At 58.4% G+C, this 18,785-nt stretch overlaps 1 protein-coding gene across 1 annotated transcript in view; it reads right to left on the reverse strand.

The window, feature by feature from the left end:
* PRRX2 (paired related homeobox 2) overlaps positions 1 to 18,785 on the reverse strand; it is a 35,635-nt gene continuing 16,850 nt past the window's right edge. The window contains exons 2-4 of the mRNA XM_081279153.1: positions 2,041 to 2,228; positions 1,320 to 1,498; positions 1 to 449 (exon numbers count right to left, since the gene is read on the reverse strand). Coding sequence (XP_081135279.1) covers positions 314 to 449; positions 1,320 to 1,498; positions 2,041 to 2,228 — 503 coding nt within the window. The 3' untranslated portion in view covers positions 1 to 313. The remainder of the gene's footprint in view (positions 450 to 1,319; positions 1,499 to 2,040; positions 2,229 to 18,785) is intronic.

Here is an 18,785-nt window from a genome sequence, read left to right on the forward strand (position 1 = left end):
TTAAAAAAAAATGGTTTATTTCTTAAAGACAAAGCCTTTTGGTTTTAATACACAAAGTAATCGAGGTCCTTGGTGGGCTCCCGCCCCGTTGTCCAGCCCAGCCCGTCACGGGCCAGGGTGGCGGTCTCCAGCCGCTGCAGACAGATGCGCCGAGCCGCACTCTGGGTGCCCTGGGGCCTTCTGAGCTCAGGAGTCCAGGCTGGAGATGTGGGTAGGAGCACTGGCCAGCCCTGGCACAGGGACAGGAGGGGCCACTTCCTGTCCAGCTGTCCTCTTTCCTGCTGTCGGGCCAGGGCCGATGGGTCCCTGCCTGTCAGTTCACCGTGGGCACCTGGCTGTGGTGCAGGCTGAACTCCTTGGCCTTGAGGCGGAGGCTGGCTATGCTGTTGGCCATGTTGACCCCTGGGGTGGTGGGGCCTGAGCCCCCAGGGCTGTAGGGTGGCACCGAGCTAGGGGGACAGGAAACACAGGGGTCAGTGAAGCTGGCCTGCTGCCTCAGGTCACCTTGTCCCCCAGCCTGCTCTCCCGGGGCCTGTGCCTGGGGCGCAGGGCTGGGCTACAGGACTTGGGAAGGAGGCAGGGGTCAGAAACACCTGGGAGGACGCTGGGTCTAAGGAGCCTTTTATTTGTGGGCGTTCCTTGCTGACCCTCCCAAGAACAGTCCCCGGGGCACCGCTGTCCCTGAGCCAGCTCTGGGCCTGGCCCCGCGGTGCCTGTGTCCCAGGGCGCCCTGGTGGTCCTCCAGGCCCAGGTGAGGGAGAGTGGTGTGGATGGGGTCTCGCAAGCCCGCCACTGCCTCCCAGGCCACCGCAGCAGGGCTGCTCACCCAGACCACGGCCAGTGGTGCCCCTGCCAGCCTGCGTCCCGGGGCCTGGCCCCAGCTTCTCCCTCTGTCTGCCAGTTCACCGCAGATCCCTTCTAAAGTTTTAATTTGAAGGGGGAAAAAAAAACTGCCCTAGAACTTGACTCTGGGCCCAGCCAGGACCATGGACAGGAAGGCCATTCCCTCAGTTCTCCCAGCCTCAACTTCTCACCTGGAGAGTGGACACAGGGTGCTGGAGACCTGGCGTCCCCTCTTCCTGGACCTGAGGTGGGCACGTAGAGGCACACGCCCCTGACACCCATGCTGGGCTCTCACGCCCTCGCCTCACACCCAGGTGTGTGCATTCTCTTGACAGCCGCACGCACGCTCATGAGCACACACACGCACAAGCAGGCCACTTGGTGGGGCCAAGCCCTCAGGTCCCCAAGGGGGTCTGGGCCCTAAGTGCCCCATGGGAGCCCGCAGCCCCCGTCCAGCCCCAAGGGTCCCATCTCACCTGTAAGGGGACGACGCGGGCCAGGAGAGGTAATCTGCGCTCAGGGTGGTGGGCCGCGGGGCCACGGGCTGCTCGACGGCCGCCTCCTGGCCGTAGGACTTGAGCAGCGAGGCGGAGCGCGTGGCCAGCATGGCCCGCTCGTTCCGGCGGAACTTGGCGCGGCGGTTCTGGAACCAGACCTGGGGCGGGAGGTGCGGTGAGTGGCAGCAGGGCAGCCGGAGGGGCGGGCTGGTGGACCTGGGTATGTGCGCGCCCTGCCGCCCGCTTCCACCTCTGGAAATAGGGACGACAAGCGGCACCCGCTGGGTGGGCGAGTGAGGAGGCTGAGCAGAGGGGGAGGCTGAAGGAGAGGGGGTGCACCTGAACGCGCAGCTCAGCTGGTGCAGGTAAAGCTGCAAACTTAAAGTGGCTTTTACTTATTAAAGTCCTTGTCAGGCACTGTTCTAAGCACTTTACAAAAATATTAACTCCCCCAACTGTCATAGACCCCTACAAAAATAGACCGGTGTGTTTATTTTGCATGGAGGAATGAAAGTACAGAGAGGGTAAATAACTTGCCTAAGATCACACAGCTAGTTAAATGGCAAGGTTTGGATTTGAACTCCAGCCCTCCTGCTCTTAAACACCCCCGCGCCCCTTGGCAACTGCTTAACCTTGGGTGAGCGGTGGCTTCCGCGCTTCAGGCGGCTCTCCCTGGTGCCCCCTCAGGGGTCATGCTCACCTGGACGCGCGCCTCGCTGAGGTTGACGCGCCGCGCGAGCTCCTCGCGCACGAAGGCGTCAGGGTAGTGCGTGCGCTCGAACACGCGCTCCAGCGCCTGCAGCTGGCTGCTGTTGAACGTGGTGCGGTTCCGCCGCTGCTTCTTCTTACGCTTGGCGGCGCCACCTCGCCCGGGGCTAGGACACTCGCCTGTGGAGAGGCTGAAAGGGTCAGCAGAGGGGCGAGAGGCCCACGGTGCGCGCTGCCCATCCTGGCCGCCCTCTGGGGCTGGGACAGCCTCCAGCCTTCTCCCTGTTTCCTGTGCTTCCGTCCACCCATCTGTCCATTCTTCAGCTGCATTTCCTGAGCACCTAGCAAGTGTCAGGCCCCGGTGTAATGGTGACCAGCAGCAGCCAGGCCCTGCCCTGTGGAACCCAGTCTGAGCAAACTAATTGGGGGCCACAGCAAGAGCCCATCAGGGACAAGTGACCTGGTCAAGCAGCGCCCAGGAGACACCTAATTGACCCCAGTGCCTGGCCCAGCTCTGGGGCACAGTAAGCTCTCCCTCCACATCTGTCATTGAATAATAATAATAATAATAATAATAATAAATTGTAAAGAGCTGCAGGGGCCAAGGTGGTGAGGACCTGGGGCACATGGTCACTAGCCCCCAGGTCATGGATGTCCACAGGGACCTGAGGCGGGTGCTGTGGGCCTCATCACTTGTGATTTGCAGAGGGGGAGGGAAGATGTGGAGGCTGAGGTCTCTGGCCCAAGTTCAAGGGCCCCCTGAAGTCACTGGTGGGGGACAGATTTGAACCCTGGAGTCTGGCACCAGGATCCTCATCCTGCTCCCCAAACCAAACCAGCTCTGGGAGCAGCCTTGGGGGTGCTGAGCCCCACTGTGTGTCGGCGGGTACTGGCGATTGGCGTCATTGGCTCATCGGCTGGGATCCAGACACCACAGTGCCAGGGGTGAGCATGCGCAGCTCTGGGAGGCCATGAGGAGGGGTCAGGGGAGGGCCCTTGGAAGGTGGCTTCTTCTTTCTTTTCCAGTGCTGGGATTGAACCCACAGGCACTTTACCACAGACAGGGTCTTATTGAGTTGCGGAGGCTGGCCTCAACTTGTGATCCTCCTGCCTCAGCCTCCCTAGTTGCACCCAGTGAGAGATGTTCTTGAACTGGATTTGAAGGATGCACAAGAGCCTACAGACCGGCATGGGGGAGAACACCCAGGCAAGGCACAAGAGGGCCAGCAGAGGCAGCCCGTGAATCCCAGCAGGGAGCTGGCTGACCCAGCTCAGCCTTGGTGCAGATTGAGCAGCTCTGGTAGGGGGGATTCTGCACAGCCCTGGGAAAGCACAAGGTCAGCCACTTTCATGGTAATGGTCACACCTGGGCCTGCCCTGTCCTCTCGGAGGGAGGGGAAGTTCAGTGACTCTTTCCACATTTAAATTTTATCCTGGAGAAAAATCCCCCCAGACCCAGCTTACCGTCCCCTCCTCCAGGGAGCCCCCCGATCGCCCGTACCCCACAGAGCCCTGTCCATCTGCTCGCTCACCCTACGCCTGGGCCAACGCCACGCAGTTCGGCACAATTCCTCCTATGTCCGATTTCCTCATTAAAAATGTGTATTTAAATAGCAAAGTAATATCACTGCGTGTCCCGGAAAGAGTCAACCAGCACAGGGGTTGGGGGGAGTGGTGCAAAGTGCTCCCCTGTCCCTGTCACCTCCCCACGGTTTAGCAGAGGACAGAAATGTCAAAACCTGACAGGCACAGATCCGGCAGGCTTGCTGGCGCTCTGCTGTGTCTGTCCTTGTCCAACAGCATTCTGGACACCTTTCCGACTCAGCACAGCAAAAAAATCATTTTCCCAAAATGTATTTTCCCTCTTGTCCCCCCTCTCCCCGCCTGTAGGAATCATTTCTTTAATCAGTCTTTGCTGCATTTCCTGGATTGCTTTTTCCAAGGATAGTAAAATACGTGTACTGTTTTCTTTTTTTTTTTTTTTTTGATCCTGGGGATTGAACCCAGGGGCGCTGAACCACTGAGCCACATCCTTAGCTCTTCTTTTTTATTTTGAGACAGGGTCTCGCTAAGGTGCTTAGGGCCTTGCTAAGTTGCTGAGGCTCACAATCCTCCTGCCTCTGCCTCCGAGCTGCTGGGATCACAGGTGTGCCCATCACCATGCCTGGCTCCTCTGTCCTTCTGTTAATAGAAAACAAGGCAGGCACTGTTCATCCCCAGCTAACGAGTCACCCTGCGTCCTTTCTTCCCCGGCTTAGAAGCCCTTGCATCCTCTCCACGCCTGCGTGGTCCTCTGTGTGCGGCTGTACTGTGCCTTATTCAGCCAGAGCCCTCTTGACGGGCACTTGGCGTGTTTCCAGCATTTTGAAACTTAAGGAATGCCGCAAGAAATAGCCTTGTCCAAACAGCCTCTTCTGTTTCTGCCAGTGCATATTTGGGACAGGTTCCTAGGCGTGGAATTTCTGGGCCAGTGAGTAAACGCTGGATGTGGCCAAGTCCCCCACGGCCTGTGCTCGTCTGCTCTGACCCGTGGGGCGGGGCCTGTTTTAACCGAGGTTCAGCCGTACCTTGTATTTTCTGTTTCCCTGGTGACACTTTCCTCCATCAAAGAACACCATGTGGGGCTGGGGACAGCTAAGAGCAGGGGCTTGCCTAGCAGGTAGAAAGGGGTGGGGGGAACAGGCTATGTTCTTTGCACAAGGCTGGACTTTTGTGCAGTGGTTCACTGAGCTTCTAGAACATTCCAGGCCTAGCGATGGATCCCACTTGGCACCTCGTCTATTCCTAAATACCCTGCAACACAGGACAGGCTCCCACTTCAAGGGATTATCTACTTCAAAATGCCCACGGCGCCCAGGCTGAGAGGCCCTGGGTGGGGGGTGGCAGGCGCTTGTTTGCACAAGCAGAGGCGGGGAGGGAGCACCGAGGGGCCCACGTGAGCTGGCCTTGTCCCGTGAGCCTGCCTGCCTTGTCACTCCTCACCCCTAGCCTCAAAGGGGAGGCGAAGACGGACGAGAAAGTCCGGTGCCCGCGAGTCTCTGCACCACGGCTGGACAGAAACCCTACACCCCGAAGCTCGGCCGCCGCTGAAAACCAGCGAGTCCAACGGGGAAGGCAGTGATGGAAGCTTCCGGAACGCCAGCCACCCGGAGCTGACTTCCGCCCTCCTTGGGGCAGTGCTGCTTGGGCACACGCCCAGCACAGGAGGCATTTCAGCCAAAAAAGGAGACTTTTTCGGGAAGTTTCTGAGCAACCCCAAACTGGGGGTGTTTAAAGGAAAACCATCCTCAGCCCCGGCGTCTCCGAGTGGCTGCTGGGGCAAGCAGTGCCACCCTGCAGGGAAGGGGCGGCCACTTGGAGCCAGCACCCTCACCAAAGGGTGACATTTGCTGCCCCCTGACCAGCACAGAGCCCCCCCACCCTGCTGGGGTCCCCAGTAGGTCTCAAGCCCTGCCGTCCCCAGGGACAGCTGTGAGGGGAGGTGCCTGCCCAAAAGTGGCCTGTGTCCTGCTCCTCATCTCCCACCCATGTCTCCCCACACCGACCCTGTAAGCCTTGCACACCCAGGGAAACAAGCCCGAGAGCCTCACGGAGGGCACCCGCGGGTTGGATCCACGGCCGCTGCAAGGAGCCCATCTCCGTGGGGTCTCTGCTCCCACCACCCAGGTGCCGGGGTCTGTCTCCCCAGGAGGTCAAGGTGACATCATCTCCTGGGTGCAGAAATGCCCAGCAGAGGCGCAGCCCTGTGCAGTTCCATCCACAAGGAAGCCCCCACTGCAGGAGCTTCGGGGGACAGTGGCTTCTCGTGGCCAGGAGCTTGGCTGAGCTGGCTGCTGCAGACTTGGTCCCTGCCTGATGTCCCCGGGTGCCCTCAGAGCTCTGCTCCGTGGGACCCCAGGACAGGGCGTTCCTCCCCAGCTCTGGTTCCCGGAGCCCAGGCCCCTGGTGGACGCCTGGGTGCAGCCCCTGCAGGAGGGAGACAGAGGGGAGGCCCAGCAGTCCAGCCCATGGCTTGGCCCCAGCCAGAGGGCCCTGGGGCGTCTGCCTCCAGCAGATGGATGTGATACTTGTTACCAGGAGTTCCTGAGCCACCTCCTGAAGGACCATGGTGGTGGGCGTGGGGACGCCCCAGGGGACTCCAGCTTGGGCTGCAGCATTTTGAAAATAAACAAATCCCCTCTGAGCCTCAGGCCTCTGGGCCTCTGCCCTCTCCGGCTTTTCCCACATGGGGGGGTGGCGGCCTCCCCTGTCCTGGTGGGGCTGAGCCCCAATTCCCTTCTGTTCAATAAGCCTTTTGCTTTTCCTGACCTTCAGAACAAAGCAGAGACCCCTGCCTGCCTCGGTCACCAGGGCAGTCCCCATGCTGTTGTGCCGGGTGGGACAGGACAGGACAGGGCTAGGGGTGAGGAGTGACAAGGCAAGCACTCTCAGGAGGGGGAGGCCTGCAGCGTCCTGTGCTCTCTCCCTTAACCCAAGTCACATCTTCCCTGTCCTATAACAGCGAGAAGACTGTGCAGGTCTCTGCCATTGTTACTCCACTCACACGGTTTCTTGGGCCGACTTCGGGCCACGCTCTGCTCTGGCCAAACGATGGTGCGTTCCCCGCCCGCCCCTGTGCCCACAGTTTTTCTTATTCCGTGTAATTTAAGGGTCTAAATAGTCTGGAGGGAATTAACTGCAAATTCTTCGTAAGACAAATAAACTCAGCCCCTCTGTTGCTGCCTTTCTCAAGCTGTCGAGAGACACTCTCTGTTTGTTTTTGCTGCAAATAGTCAGTTTGCGCCTGACCCCGGGGCTGCGGAGAGCTCCAACCCAAATAAATGATTTTTATTAATTAGCATTTATTCTGACCAAATAAGCAAACCCCACCCCCACGTGGTCTCTGCCAACAGGATCACAAAAATAAACAACGGGTCCTTGGGACCTTGATGTGGATTTAACAAATTAACACTGGGCCTTCTCGGAGGCACTTGAAGCTGCAGAAATGTTTATGGCCAGGGAAAGTCGCGGGCGGGAAGTGGGGGAGCTTCCGCCCCCCAGGGCTTCCGTGGAGGACACCTGGGTTCCTTTGAGGGGTCCTGGGAGAAGGGCTCGGAAAAAGCTTGAAACCCCCTCCTTCGCTTGGAGTGCGACCCAGAGGCGGATCTTTCCTCTCTGATAAGAGAGGGGCCGCGCTCAGTGGTCAAGGAGGGGCCAGGTTCCAGGTTTGGATCTTAGGTCAGTCACTAGCAGAGTGGCCACGCGTGACCCTTTCACCGTTCCCTGGAATTGCACCTGAATAACAGGGCCCAGCCCGCGGCTCTTGGCTCAGGTTTGCATGGGAGAAACCGAGGCCCGCAGGCCAAGCAGCCAAGGGCACAGCCCAGGCCAGACCAGGCTCTGAACCAAGAGCGCAGCGCAGCGCGCGGGCAGGGCCTTCTCCCCTCCCCACGTCTCCCCAGGCGCTCAGGGGTGCTGGAGGGGTACCCATGGCAGTGCCTCTGTTCCCAGGCTCAAAGGCCTGGGGGGCTGTCTGGGGGCGTGGCGGGCTGACCAGGCCTGGCCCAGTGTTGGCCTCAATACACTTGGAAGCAGGACAGAAGGAAGTAGGAGGTAGAGAAACCGTTCTCCTGGACCCTGTGGGTAAGGGCACTAGGGGCTTCCGGCCCCATCCCAGCCAGCATCACAAGCAGGGGGCCAAGAGTCGGTGTGGTCACCGGCCTCCTGGCCTTAGCCAGGACACTTGGGGCCAGGCGTAGGCAGGAGGGCAGCTCTGGTCATCTGGTGGGATCTGCATGGGGAGCCTCCATGGGCCAGTCAGCCATGGGTGGAGCCAGCCCTGGCAGCCCTGGGCCGTCTCAGGCTATCCCAGGACAGCAGCCTCCCGTGTGGCCCCTGCCTCTGCCACACTGATCCGGAGCCCACAGGATCTCCTTCCCAGGCTCACCTTCACTCCAGCAGAGACGTGGCCTCCTCCAGGAAGCCTCCTAGGTTCCCAGAGGCCCCGCACTGCCCCCACCTCACCTCTGGCCCACTGGAGGGTAAGCCTGGGGTCGCTGGGTCAGCAGGGACTGGAACTTACTGGGTCTGTGTCCTTGAAACCCGCCCTAGGGCCGGGGACAGGTAGGCTCTCCATGAATGTGTGCTCAGTGTTGAAGGAATGGGCCAGGAGTGGAGGAGGGCCCGGGGGACTACAGCGCCGGCCCTCCTGCAGGCCAGGCTCCTCCTAGGGGCCGTCCAGGCCTAGGCCTGGAGGAACTCAAGTTCAAGGCCAGCCTCAGCAACCTAGCAAGAACCCTGTGTCAAAATACAATTAAAAAGAGCTGGGATGGAACTCAGTGGCAGAGGTTGCCTAGTATGTGCGCTGCCCTGGATTCCATCCTCAGTACAACAAAGAAAAAGGAAAAGAAGAAATATGCAAATTCCAGCAAGCTCAGGGAAACATGCTCAGCACTGTTCAGATCAACCCACAGTGTCTCACCCACCCCCGGGGAGGGCTGCAGTCAAGACGGCCACACCCAGCAGGGGCAGGGCGTGGGGAGACCGGAACCCACACTGCTGCTGGGAATGCAAATGGTTCATCCACTTTGGAAAACAGTCTAGAAGCTTCAGCAAAATGTGAAACAGAGTTACCACAATTACTACAGAGTTACTGCAATTCCACCCCCAGGTGTTTCCCCAAGAGAAATGAAACACATGCCCCCAGACTTCCATAAACAAATGTCCACCAGGCATTACGTAAGTGGGAACCACCCTACATGAGCTGACAGGTGGGCGTGGCCTGACCACACAATGGAATATTATTCAGCTGTGAAGGGACAAACACGGCAAACGGTGACAACCTCTGTTAAAGGAAGGACGCCGGTCCCAAAGCCCACACACCGTAGGGACCCCTTTATGGGAAGGTCCAGAGCAGGGCTGGGAAAAGAGCCCGCGCAGAGCCCGGCCCGCAAGCCTGGGTTTGATCTCTAGCACCACAGAAAAGAAAGAAATGTCCAGAGTAAGCAGAGAGGCAGGGACAACGCAGATCAGTGGCCACCAGGGTGGGAGGAGGCGGGCAGCGGCTGAAGGGCGTGGGTTTCCTTCCGTGTGTGAGCCTCTCAGCTAGGGGACTCACGGCTGAAACCCACGAGACGGCCACAGGTGACGTGCTCGAGGGACAGAGTATATCTGGATGAAGTCGTTATTTTAAAGTAGGGGGCTGAGGGGAGCCTGGGGTCGGCAGAGGATCGGCACCCCCTGAATCACTGCTGTTGAGGTGCCAAGGGGAGAGGTGTCGGGGAGCCCTAGAAGCCGGGGAAGGTGCGGAGCCCCGGGGGCTCTGCCGAGGGTCTTTGGGAGCTGGTGGCCGGGCTGCAGCAGCTTACTCGGGAAAGCCCTAGGTGGGTCTGGCCCAAACTTCCAAAGCCCAGGAACCGTGGGAAATGGGGTCACGAAGGTCATGAAGCCCCAGTGGGGAACAGGGACATTGGTGTCCAGTTCTCAGGCACAAAAAAAGGGGGCCAGGAAGGCAAAGCCAGATGCAGCTGGCCTGCCCCAATTCTGGGGCTCCCAGCAGGAACCCCATGGAGTTGCACAGTCTCCAGGCCACCTCCCTCAGGGCACCAAGAGCCAGGGGCTCAAGGTCCCAGGCTCCTCTGGTCACATTCCACCCCCCAAACCCCAAAACCAAGCTCCAGAGAGTGGGGCACCGGCTGGAGTTGGGGTACGGGAGGGGTGGGAGTTGGGGGGTCTTCCCGGAGGAAGAGGAGCAGCCCTCTGCCCCCAATCTACTCTGAGAGGGGGTCCTGTCTGGTTTTAATCTAAGGTTGGTGGCCAAATGCCACATTTATTGTAAAACCTACATTTTAATAAGGGGCTGGTACCTGCGGGAGAGCTGCCCGGTAACCATTGCCTGCCCAGGATGCTCTCGGGGCGGCAGGGCTTCCTCTCCTGTTGGGGGCCCTGGGCCTCTCAAAGCCTGCAGCCAGCTGGGGAGTCCGGGCTGGACACACGGCTGTTCCAGGTTCACGAGGCTTGGTTTGGAAACAAACCTGCAAACTGTGCTGGGATCCCCAGCCTGCTGTTCTCATCCTCTGAGCCTGGAGGGACCTTAGAGGTCGTCCATCAAAGCCCCTCATTTTGCAGATGGGGAGATGGAGGCACGGAGGGCACGTGACTTGGCCAAGGGCTCCCAGCAGGGCAGCGGGGCCCCAGGTTCTGTTCACTGAAGTCTGATGCCCGGGGACGCTCCCTGTCCTCCTTCCCTCCCACTTCTGTTCCCAGGCTTCCAGGGCGGATGCTGACCCAGCCGCCCACCCAAACAGCAGAGGCGCCTCCCCAGAGTATCTGAGGATGAGAAAAACTGGGCCCTGGGTGCCCTTAGACAACAGAGCCCCCCTCCTTTTTTTTTTTTTTTTTTTGGTACCGGGATTAAACCCAGGGGCACTGAGCCACTCCTCCTTATTTTTATTTTAAGACAGGGTCTCACTAAGTTGCTTTGGGCCTCGCTAAGTTGCTAAAGATGACCTTGAACTTGATCCTCCTGCCTCAGCCCACCCCCACCCCCAGACACTGGGATGACAGGTGTGCCCCACTGCACCCAGGGACAACTCCCCTCTTGAGTCCTGGGCTTCCCGCGTGTCCATGGCAGCAGGAGCAGCGTCTGTAACCCCGTCTCTGGCAGTGGGGCTGGGTCCAGGATCTTCCTAAGAGCCGCGAAAACGATGGTGCTTCACCACCTTCATCTCAAAATCCTTTCCCCAAATGGAGCCCAGGCCCAGCTCTTTGGCACTTCCCCTACTCAACCCTGAACCTCTCGAGGACTCCAAGGAACGCCACCGACCCCTCCCCAGGCAAGCACAGGTGTGCAAGAAGTCTGCAGGTGACGCCCAGGGGCAGCGATCCGAGAAGCCTGCCCGCCCACCCTGTCTCAAGTCAGCCGGGTGGGGAGTCCTTTTTCCTGTGCCTCTGCCCTTGCTCCACCGCAGGGTCCCCAGTGCACCACAGCTCCTTCTTCCCAGGCTGGTGGCACCCGCCCTGACCGTGGCTGGGGACAGTGCTGCTCTCCCCGAGGCTGAACTTGAAGCAATGCTGGAGGTTTTCCTGACCCAGTTATGGGTTCCGGGCAGGCTGGAAACTGTGTGTGAGGCTCAGCTGGCCGCGCTCCAGGGCTGTCTCAGGGCTCCTGCCCCTGCAGCCACGGGGGGGGGGGGGGGGGGGGGGCTGGGGGGGGACAGGATCTCTTCTTCCCCACCCTTTGTTTTTTTTCTTTCTTCCATCTGCTCAACTTTTACCGTGCGCTTGGGCCTGGGTTACAAAGCCCTGCTTTCCAGGATGCGGAGGGCTTGGTTCTGAGCCAAGCTCACAGTGGGGACAAGGGAGATCAAAGTGGGGAAGTAACTAACCAGGTCACACCGACAGGAGGGGCCAAATGGGGGTTTATGTCCAAACTCCCTGTGCCCAGAGTGGCTAGGGGAAGCCCTTCTTGGAATCACTGTTTCCAGCCCAGGGTGACCGAGGCTGCTGTTGACAGACAGCAGAGACAGGCCCAATTTCTGGACTCAGTGGGCCCCCTCCCTCTACCTGAACAAGCAGAGCGTAGTGCCCACGGTCCTCAGGCTGGTGCTCCCTGCTGGGTGGGGGCAGGTGAGCACCTGTGTCCATCCCAGCTACGGTCAGCCCAGGACTGCCTCCAGGGGCGGGGGATCAGAGCCAGGCCCTGGGGTCTCCCGCACCTCGAACACGTTCCTGATCAAGCCCTCTCACAACAGCAGCCCTGACTCTGGAGGATTCCCGGCACAGTGGGCCCTAACTCTGCTCCCCGTGGTCCCCCAGTTCTGCTGGGTTTAGACTGTGAAGGGGCAGCACTGGGGACTCCGGGACCACTTTGCTCTCTCAAAGCAGTGTCAGCCCTGACTCTGGGGACTGCCTGCCCCTGGACACACAGGAGCTCCCAGTGCAAGGGAAGATCCCAGATCTGGATTTCTCAGAATCTGGAATCAGCCACTGACCATTTGCTTTGGAATTCTACTTGTTGTAAAGGGACATTCCCGTCCCGAGGGGCCAGCTGAGGATCTGCAGCAGACACTCCAGCACCTGCAAGTTTTGGAACCAGGACCTTCAGTGCAGCCATCTGGGAAGGACACGGCTCAGAGGGGTGGACAGTGGTCGAGGCTCCAGGTCTGCCCTGTGCCTCTTGGCAGCTGCAGGCTACACGCAGCCACTTCAACTTGAACTTTCACGGATTAAAACGAGGATGTAAACCCATTCCTGGGTCACACGAGCTGCATTTCAAGGCCTCAAGAGCCACATGTGGCCAGTGGCTGGCACGATGAACACTGCAGATGGGGAACACGTCCATCACTACAGAAGGTTCCACAGGCCAGAGCTGCCTAAATAGGCTGTCCCCCGCCCCTGCTCGCTCTTCTCTTCCTTCTTGGTACTGGGACTGAACTCAGGGATGTTTGCCACTGAGCCACAACCCAGTGCTTTTATTTTTTATTTTGAGACAGGGTTTTGCTAAGTTGCTCAGGGCCTCACTAACTTGCTGAGGCTGGTCTTGAACTTGTGATCCTCCTGCCTCAGCCTCCCAAGTTGGTGGGATCAGGCATGCACCACTGTGCCTGGCTTCTTCTTTTTTTTAAAGGGGAGTTGGGGGATGATGACAACCACAAAGACCATCACCGAAGGACATCTGTGAGGTGAGGTAGCTATACATGCTACCATACTGCTGTTGTTGTTTTTCCAGACTTTAGGTCCTGTGTCCACATGTATCCAGGCACTTCCAGTGTGTATAACTATGGTCTTCTCTTTCAGATGGGGCATGGATTGAGAATCTGGGAGTAAGATCAGACACACCTAAAGACAAGGTATATGATCACACAGTTCGTGTACTGCCCAACTTTAAGATTGTCATTCCAATAAACTACAGTGTGCGGGTGCCCCCCACAGTTGTGCAGTGGACAACCTGTCCAACCACACTTTCCTTTCCTGAAAATAACTGCATTCAAAAGCTGGCATCACATGCCAGCTACATGAGATCTGTGAACAAGTGGCTTTACCTTTCTGGGCCTCAGAGTCCTCACTGTAAGTGGAGACTGGTATCTAAAGTGCTTTGACAACACTTGGCACCCTGTAAGTGTTCAGGTAACATCGCTGTTGTGTGTGTGTTCAGGCTGAGGGGATTGATATTACCTCGCCATTTTATGGAGCTGATTCAGTGTGGTGAGGCTTCTCCCTGCGGGTGGCCGGAAGCTCACTCCATCCACCCTCAGCCCCCTGCCCTGGTTTTGGTCGTCTTCACAGCCACGGGGAGACCAAGACGGCTGAGCCAGTCATTCCCCTCCCCTTGGACACTTAGGTTCCTCCCAGCTCCTGTCTGCTGTAAACACTGGGGGCTGTCTCAGTTCTATAGCTTTCTGGGGGGGAAGGATGGGGGGTGTTCAATGCCCCACCTGCTTCAGAGGAAGTCTTTCCAAGACGCTCCTCTCCAGCACTTCCAGGTTCTTACATGTAAAACCGCCAGGACAGGGGTGCCCACCAGCCCAATGGCAGGAGCTGTGGATGCCAGAGTCAGGCTGGGGCTCTGAGTCCCTCCTCCATGGCTGCACCCTCTCCTACAGCCTCTCACATCCTCAGTCTTCCCAGCTAGAAAACGGGGGTAACAACCACATCTCCTCCTGGGGCAGTGGTGAGAACTAGAAGGACAAATACGCATGATCAGTCACATACACCTTAGTCACAGTAGCTGTCAGTGTGTGATTCCAGACTCAGGTCCCAGACTTGCCATATACTGGCTGATGGAATGGCAGCTGGCTGGCGGTCAGGTGCTGGGCCCCTGCAGATAGTGCAGGCCTGCCCACCCAGGCCTGTTGATGTGTGAGGCCCACAGGTCCCCCACCCCCACGCCCCGGTTGGAGGCGGGCAGGGCTGGTTTTCACTACTTCCTGTGGCCCACTCTTCTCCCAGGCAGGGTCCTGGCTGCAAGCCAGGGGTGCTCAGGGGTGCTCCCTACCCTGAGGGCCTGCGAGGCCTTCTCCTTAGGCCTGGCCTCTTCTTTACTCTCCATGTGGCCTCCATGGAGATGGACATAAGTGCCCCTCCTCATCCACGCCCTGGGCTTCTTCCTAACCTCCCCTGCCTGGAAGGGTCACCCCCGGCAGGGCACAGGGAGCCCACCAGGTCAGCATGGGGCCCCAGAGACTTGAAGGGGCTGATCCGGAGGAGCAGAGCACCCAGGGCTGCCGGGGGCGGTGTCGGGAGTCACGGTGGTGACGGACAGCTGGGGCTGGGGCTCCTCTGGTGGCTGATGCAGATTTGGCGCCATTGGGAAGGGCCTCAATGGGCGTCTTGTGCCTGAAGCCCCTTCCGCAGCCGCCGGGTTCCCCGCCCTCCAGGCCTTTCTGGTGGCCAAAGAGGCCGGCGGAGGGGAGGCCCTGACTCAGAGCTTCGAAAGATCTTACGCGCAAACTTAAGAAAATAAACTTTGGGGGACGGGGAGCCCCCAGCCCGGAGGGGGGCTGGGCTCCGGGCGGCCACCCTTCCGACCCCTCCCTCGGGGACAGGCCGCGGGCGAGGGCACTGCCCCGGGAACCGGCGTCCCGCCGCCCGCTGCCCTCGCGGGCGGGGGTCCCTTGCCGCGCCCGCCGGGCGGGGGTCGCGAGGCCGGGGGGTGGGTGCCGCGCCCCGCGCCAGCCGCCGCCGCCGGGCCACGTGCGCGCCAGCCCGTGCGTGCGAGCGCGCCGCGCCGGTGGCGGCCAGAGCGGCGCCGCGGCACATCTGGTTCCAGGCGAGCCCCTGGCGCCTGCCTCGCCGCAGACCCGCGGCCCAGACACACAGACGTTAATAGCCCGGCGCGCCCAGCCCGCGCGGCCCGCCGCCCTGGGAGTGGCCATGGCCGGACCGACAGGACGGGCGCCGCCCCCGCTGCTTGCTCGCCCGGCGCCCCCTCTGCGCCAGCCCCGCCGCCCTCCCTCTCCCTGAGCAAAGCGCAGGGGACTCCGGCCCCCAGTACCGAGGGGCAGTTCCCACGGCCGTGCCACCCGAGGCCACCGGCTGGACGGGCTCTGTGACGGACTCCACACGCTATCCCAGCTGGACAGGCCGGGAAGTGAGGCGGGGGAGAGCGGTCACAGCCGCAGGTTCATGGCTGGCAAGGCAGCAGATCGGGCACTCAGCTGAGCTGTGGGCCTCCCGCCGCCACCCGGGCCCCCGTGCATCCTGGATCAGTGCCCGCTCCTCCACTGCTAACCGCGCACCTGGAGCCCTAAGTCACCCCCGCCGGCAGCAATGTGGACCCTCACCAGGGCACCCCTCCTCCACTCCCCTTTCTCAGGGTCCCTTTGATCCCTTAGCAGAAGTCCTCCTATCCCAGTACCTGCTTGGGGAGTGTGGCCTCCCGGGGCACTCAGGAATGTGGGTGACTCCTTTCCCTTGACAGGACTGACTGCAAGGTCTCCACTTACGGCAAATCTCACCCCCACCCAAGCTGGAAGCCGAGGGCACATTCGGAGCCTTTCTGTCCTTCAAGGGCATGGGTGGTTGTTGGGGAAAGGGGACTGTACTCCTCAGGAGCTGTCCTTTACACTAGTGTGAGTACTGGATGCCCCTTGGTGGTGCACGGCCCACCAGCCCCTCTGAGGGACCATGTGCCTGGCCAATTGCAGGCCATCTGCAGGCTCCAGGTTACACTAGTTCCCCCTCCTCAGAGGGGGCTTTATAAGATATGGGTCCACATCAAAGTGCCACACTCGCCCTTAAAGTTTTGTTTTTTTTTTTTTTTTTTCCCTGAGCAGCGAAGTTCTGGGTAGAACTTTCCCATTAATACTCTCTGAATTCACTTGGGGGCTCGTTAACTTGCGCTGTCAGAAATGCTGGGTTTTAGAACAAACTGCACTTTAGAAAAGCTCCGGCCTGCAGGTAGCAAGCCCTGCGTCTGCCACCCGCAGAGAGGCTCCTTTTGCTTTCTTTTTTTTTTAATATTTATTTCTTAGTTCTTGGCGGACACAACATCTTTGTTGGTATGTGGTGCTGAGGATCGAACCCGGGCCGCACGCATGCCAGGCGAGCGCACTACCGCTTGAGCCACATCCCCAGCCCTCCTTTTGCTTTCCAGCCAAGCCCCATGTTAAATATTCTGTGCTCCCCACACCCCACAAAGGATGCAGGGGTCCAAAAAGGGGGGCTCCAGCCTTGAGGGGCTCCCCACCCAGCTCTCCCTTGGTGGTGAAGCAGGCTCTTGCCCTCAGCCCGGGAGGAGGGAGACGAAACAAAGCTCTGGGGTAAAACCAAACCAAACCAGCAAGTTGGTCCAGTGGAGCTAGAGGAAGGTGGCAGAGGGTCTGGAAGGAAGCCCACTCTACCAGGCAGCCGCCCCTTGCAGCCTGGCTCCCCAAGGCAGGTTCTCATCTGCACTAGAGAGAACTTTGTGGCAATTTCTGGTCATTTAAATCTGTCCCTTTGCCTGACACCCACTCCATGGCCTCCCTCGTCCTCCCTAGCCAGGAAGCTCTGAGGATGTGCCAACTGCAGGTGTGTCCTCACTCATGGGCTGGGGGAGGAGAGGATCCCCCCAAATATCCAGGACGACCCTGGACCTTCATGAGCTCTGGCCTTAGCCAGGCCTGGCCACCTGCGTGGGCAGTGTTGAGTTTCTCCCTGGGCTGCAGAGAGACTCCAGGAGATGAACCAGAGGGTCCTGCAGCCACCCTCTCCCTATCCCTGGGCCCCCCAGTACATGCATTTGGGGAGGTCCTGCACCGGTCATAGAAGTGCATTCAAACTATGTTCAGTTCTGCTTTTTATTTTTTTAACATTTTTAGTTGTAGATGGATACAATACCTTTATTTAGCTTTTTTTTTTAATGTTTTGCTGGGGATTGAACCCAGTGCCTCATGCATATTAGGCAGGTGCTCTACCCCTGAGCCACAACCCTAGCATCAGTTCCACTTTTTAAAGGAAATAAATCCATAACTATCTAGCATTGCCAGTAGGCAAACCCTTGTCCACAGCCTTGGTGATAGCAAGAAAAATTTTCTAACATATTTAAAATACAGACAGCAGAGAAGCTCTGTAGATAAATACTTATAGTCAGGTTGTGGTGAGGCAAGCTTTGCCCCAAGAGTTCAATTAATTTTTTAAAAATACTATTTACTGGGCTGGGGCTGTAGCTCAGTGGCAGAGTGCTTGCCTAGCATGTGTGAGGCACTATGTTCAATCCTCAGCACCACATAAAAATAAACAAATAAAATAAAGGCATTCAGTCTATCTACAACTACAAAAAAATTTTAAAAAATACTATTTACCTAGAAGAGAAAGAAGGAGGAGGAGGAGGAAGAGAGAGAGAAAAAGACTATCTACCATATTTTTTTTTACAAAAATGATAAACAACCTGGTTAAAAAATGGGCAAAAGACCTGAGCAGACACCTCACCAAAGATCTACAGATGGCACATGAGCATACAAAAGATGGTCCATGTCATATATCACTGGGGAATGGACTTAAAACAAGAAGACACCATGATGCGCCCATCAGAATGGCCAAGGTCCAGAACATTGACAATTGGCCAAATGTGCGTCTGTTGCTGGGGGAGAGACGTTAGACTTGGAAGAAAGTCTGGCAGTTTCTTAGGAAGCTAAGCAGACCCTACACGTATTGACCCACATGAGCTGAAAAATGTGCGCATGAGAACTGCCCACGGCTGTTCACACCAGCTTTATTCAAACTGCCCAACTTGGAAGCAACCAAGATGGCCTCGGGTAGGTGAGTGGATAAACACACAGTGGCCCATCCAATTCTATTTATTTATTAATTTTGCACCAGGGATTGAACCCAGGAGCATTTAAGCACTGAGCCACATCCACAGCCCTTTTTTGGATTTTTATCTTGAGACAGGGTCTCACTGAGTTGATATGGGCTTCACTAAGTTGCTGAGGTTGGCTTTGAACTTGTGATCCTCCTGCCCCAGCCTCCTAAACTGCTGGGATGACAGGCAGGCGTGGGGCACTTACTTTAACCCCTGAAGCCTGAAAAAAGTCAACCTGGAGAAAACCGGCCCCACCTTTTAAGCCAACTCTCAAGACAGGAGTGCACATATCCCACAATATAGGAGGAGGAGAGGGCAGGGGAGAGGGAAGGGACAGTGGCTGCAAGGCCTCCAGTGTCCTCAGCCCCAGCTGCACAGTGCAGGGGTCAGGCGGGGTGGGGGTGGAGCTTAATTGGATGCCAGCCCCTGGGCCCCACCCCTGAGAGTCCCACTGAGCTGGTTTGGGGCAGGACCCACCAGGCCTCACTGAAAGCTCTCCAGTCAGCCCTCAGCCAGGGTGGAGGCCACTGGTGCAGAACACCAAGTGCATGGCCGGTGCCACACAGGCCTCGAGGCCAGCTCCAGCCCTGTGGCCATGGACGTGTACCCAAAATGAGCCTGCTTTTTACCTGCAAAATGGAGACCCACCTACAAGGTGGTTACAGATGACGACTATAAGGTAGTGAGCCCTGCAAGGAAGGAGAGTAGGACACACAGTGGCTCCTGCCAGCTTGCGAGGAGCAGTCCCCAGAGCCAAAGGTGCCCGCCCACCAAGGTCTGGCACCCTCCTGGAAGATAAGTGCTATCATCCCCCTTTTACAGATGGGGGAGCCATGATGACTGGCCTGAGGTCATCCAGTCCCCAGGGCAGGCTCCGGGTCCCCACGGAAGCAGGCAGGCTCTTGCTGGAGACACAAGCACTTTGGGAGTTGGGAGCTGGGGATGGAGGGCGCAGGAAGGCCTGAAAGAGGAGA

Source organism: Spermophilus citellus (assembly GCF_964194105.1).
Source record: "Spermophilus citellus genome assembly, chromosome: 2".
Lineage (NCBI taxonomy): Eukaryota > Metazoa > Chordata > Mammalia > Rodentia > Sciuridae > Spermophilus > Spermophilus citellus.